Raw genomic sequence first — 3517 nt, forward strand, 5'->3', positions numbered from 1 at the left:
CTGCGGGTCGGGGCTCCTCGTAGGCCCAGCGGGTGCCGAGGGGGCTCCCTGAAGGCCCGGGGGTCCCTTGTAGGTCTGGGGGCCTTGGGGAGGGTCCCTGGGGATCCCCTGTAGCTTGGGGGGGGGCATAAATCCCCCTTGGAAAGCACAAGCAGGTGGGGGCAGCCCCTTGTGCGGCAGCTCGGGGGTTTCTGTGAGGAGTCCCTGAGCCCAGAGGTGGGTCCTGGGGGTGAGGACTTACAATGTAGGTACCAAATTAGTAGTGGGGAGCGCTGAAGTACACCCGAGGCTGCGATTGCCTAATCAACCTGATGAACGGTGCCTTTTCCTGATCCAGAATGGCCTGCAACAGCAGGGTGGATGGGCATTTGAGCGTGCTGCAATGGGTTAGACAAGGAGAAACAGCCTACTGCAAAGTACTTTCCTTACAGCAGGAAAGTAATTTCAGGTGTGATCAGAAACTCAGTCGGTTAATCTTCCTGTAACCAGTGATGTGATTAATTGCATTTGGGAAACGGGTATATACGTGAAACATTTGTGAATGGAAATGCGTGAAAAAAAAAAAAAAAGCATTAAGATGCGGTTACGGTTTGGGTTGTGTATGAACCTGCAGCCACGCCTTGTCGGCAGTCCGCCTGGTTTCGTGATTGATGGTGCTCGCAGAGGACCTCGTTGGCTCGTATCTGCCGTACGTCTCTGTGTTTGTTTCAGCGGTGTTGCAACAGGAGATGGCAGAGTTCCCAACCGAGAGCGTGGCATGCCAGTGTGAGAAAAAGATACGCTTTATATTCTCCTGACCCTAGTGGTTTCCTTCAGAAGTGTGAATATTGCCGCCCCTGTGCTCATTCCAGCTGAACAGCGTACTTTCATGTTTATGTCTTCGTTCCACAGGCACAGAAATTCTTCGTCATTCTGGCAGTTTGTCTCTCTTTCTGGAATATGGTTTTCTCTTTGCTGGTAGTTCCTGTTATGGACTCCCTAGTTCTTGTTCAGTATTACCTGTGTTTTATGCTTGGCTGGCTGCAAGTTTAGCTCCAAACGTGGCTTTCCAGGATATACGTAATCGCTCTCTTTCATCAGCCTGAATGCTTGCTTTAAACTAGCGAATTTCTTTTGCTTTTCCATAGCTTTCATTTTTTTGTAGCATCATACGGGATACAAATCCTATATCCTTTTCACCCCAGATTTGGCTTAATACCTTAATTACAAAGTAATTTAGTTGCCTGTTTTAGTAAATATGTCTCCAGTTGTCTCATGTTAGTAGACTGGTATTTCCAAAGCTACTACAGTTTATTTGGGGATGAAAATTACATGCAAAATAGGAACATCATCCTCTCTGCACTATAATCTTGCCTTAATTTTCTCGCTCATCAAGTTGATATCAGTAATTAATGCTCCAAAAACTTAAACTGCATTTGTTGGTATTGGTCCATCCAAGATCTTCTCAGCTAATCTCCGTATTTTTAATGCCGTTAGTCCTGCTTTCCTTTCAAGTCCCCAGCCGTTTGCTGTGCGATACGCTCTCTCTTTTCTGCAACCGACAAGTCAACAGCAGAGCTAATCTGTTTTGATTCATGTCGTGAGGATGCCACAGGAGTTGAGCAACGTCAGTTGTGCAGTTGCTGTGCGTTTGTGTCTTTTACTCTGGAGAAGGGAGACAGCCGAATGAAGATGAGACGAGAGGGATGTTTGTGAGAGATGAGGAAGCGGGCTGTCCAGAGTGAGAACAAAGCTGAGGTAGCAAAGATCAGGGACGTAGGCTGGCGGGGAGTAACGTGGCTGAAGGAGTAACTGTTGTAGAGAGAAACAACTCAAGCCATGCAGGCAGGAGGACAGCGCGTGCTGCGCGAGGGCTGCTCCTTGTGTCTTTCCAGCTCAGCTAGTTTGCCTCCTTGCCACTTGTGGTTGGAGAGTGGAAAGGACATTGGGAAGGAAGAGGCGAGAAGCCGTGAGGAATTGCTGCGCATGCAGTGTCTTGCTACAGCTTTTCTGACTGTTGTCAGTGGTATTTTGTCCCATGCACGCAAGGGTGCTGAGGGAAGCGGCCGATGTCATTGCAGGGGCGCTTTGAAAGGTCACAGTAATCAGAGAGGATTCTGATGACTGAGAAAGGGCAAACATCATGCATGCATTCAAGAAGACTAAGAAGAAGGATTGGGTAACTCTAAAATACTCTATTTAGCCTGGGTTTCTGGGAGGTGATGGCACACCTTCTCCTGGAAACTTTGTTTTAAGCAGGTGGAGGACAAGAAGGTGACTGGGAACAGCCAGCATGGATTTGACATGGGCAATCATGCCTAACCAACCTGATTGCCTCCTGCAACGAGGCTGGCTCAGAGAACACGGGGAGAGAAGTGGGTGTTGCTTACCTTGACTTTAGCAAGGCCTTTGGCATGGTCTCGCATCGTATCATCTTACCAAACTGGTGAGGTATGGATTGGGTAATCGGACTATAAATTGGATGGAGAATTGCCTGGGCTGCTGGGCTCAGATGGTGGTGATCAGTGGGCTAGCACACAGAGTGTACAAGAAAGGCTGAGAAAAACTGTTTGTATCCCACAGTAATTTTAGGAAAAGAAATCGTTTGCTCCTTAGGGAAATAGGCATGGTGCTCCTTAAGAAATATATTTATTTTGGTGGAAAGAGGAATATATTTATTTTGGTGGAAAGAGGAAACCAGACTGGTTGTAGAAAGCAAGAACCAGAAGGGTTGTAGAAAGCAAATTAAAAACAAACATCGAAATTCTAGGAGGTTATAAACACTCTGAGGTCTTTTAAAAACCTTGTACTTGAAAGCACTCTTTTATTCACTGGCTTAAACACTCATTAATGCCAGTCCTGTCCTGTGTGTCGTCCCCCCCTTAAAGTCCTGGCAAAATCAACATGTCTCCAAGTTCTGTATGGATTGGGTAATCGGACTATAAATTGGATGGAGAATTGCCTGGGCTGCTGGGCTCAGATGGTGGTGATCAGTGGGCTAGCACACAGAGTGTACAAGAAAGGCTGAGAAAAACTGTTTGTATCCCACAGTAATTTTAGGAAAAGAAATCGTTTGCTCCTTAGGGAAATAGGCATGGTGCTCCTTAAGAAATATATTTATTTTGGTGGAAAGAGGAAACCAGACTGGTTGTAGAAAGCAAGAACCAGAAGGGTTGTAGAAAGCAAATTAAAAACAAACATCGAAATTCTAGGAGGTTATAAACACTCTGAGGTCTTTTAAAAACCTTGTACTTGAAAGCACTCTTTTATTCACTGGCTTAAACACTCATTAATGCCAGTCCTGTCCTGTGTGTCGTCCCCCCCTTAAAGTCCTGGCAAAATCAACATGTCTCCAAGTTCTTGATTATTTTTTTGAGGTACATTTGCCACTTTATTCCCTGGGTGCTGGAGCTGTTTCCTCTTATCTCATAGTGGTCTTCTGGTAAGTTAGGTTTTCATCTGCGTTTTTCTTTTTCCACACCTTGAGCAAAATGACTTAGTGGAACATGTAAGCCTTGATACACAACAGTTTCTCCTC

At 45.9% G+C, this 3517-nt stretch overlaps 1 protein-coding gene across 1 annotated transcript in view; it reads right to left on the reverse strand.

The window, feature by feature from the left end:
* The window catches only part of DELE1 (DAP3 binding cell death enhancer 1), a 23297-nt gene extending 20892 nt beyond the window's left edge, over positions 1–2405 (reverse strand). The window contains exon 1 of the mRNA XM_035889123.1: positions 2370–2405. Coding sequence (XP_035745016.1) covers positions 2370–2405 — 36 coding nt within the window. The remainder of the gene's footprint in view (positions 1–2369) is intronic.
* Positions 2406–3517: the final 1112 nt, after the last annotated feature.

Source organism: Egretta garzetta, unplaced genomic scaffold (assembly GCF_000687185.1).
Source record: "Egretta garzetta isolate BGI_Z169 unplaced genomic scaffold, ASM68718v1 scaffold60, whole genome shotgun sequence".
In the NCBI taxonomy this organism is placed as follows: domain Eukaryota; kingdom Metazoa; phylum Chordata; class Aves; order Pelecaniformes; family Ardeidae; genus Egretta; species Egretta garzetta.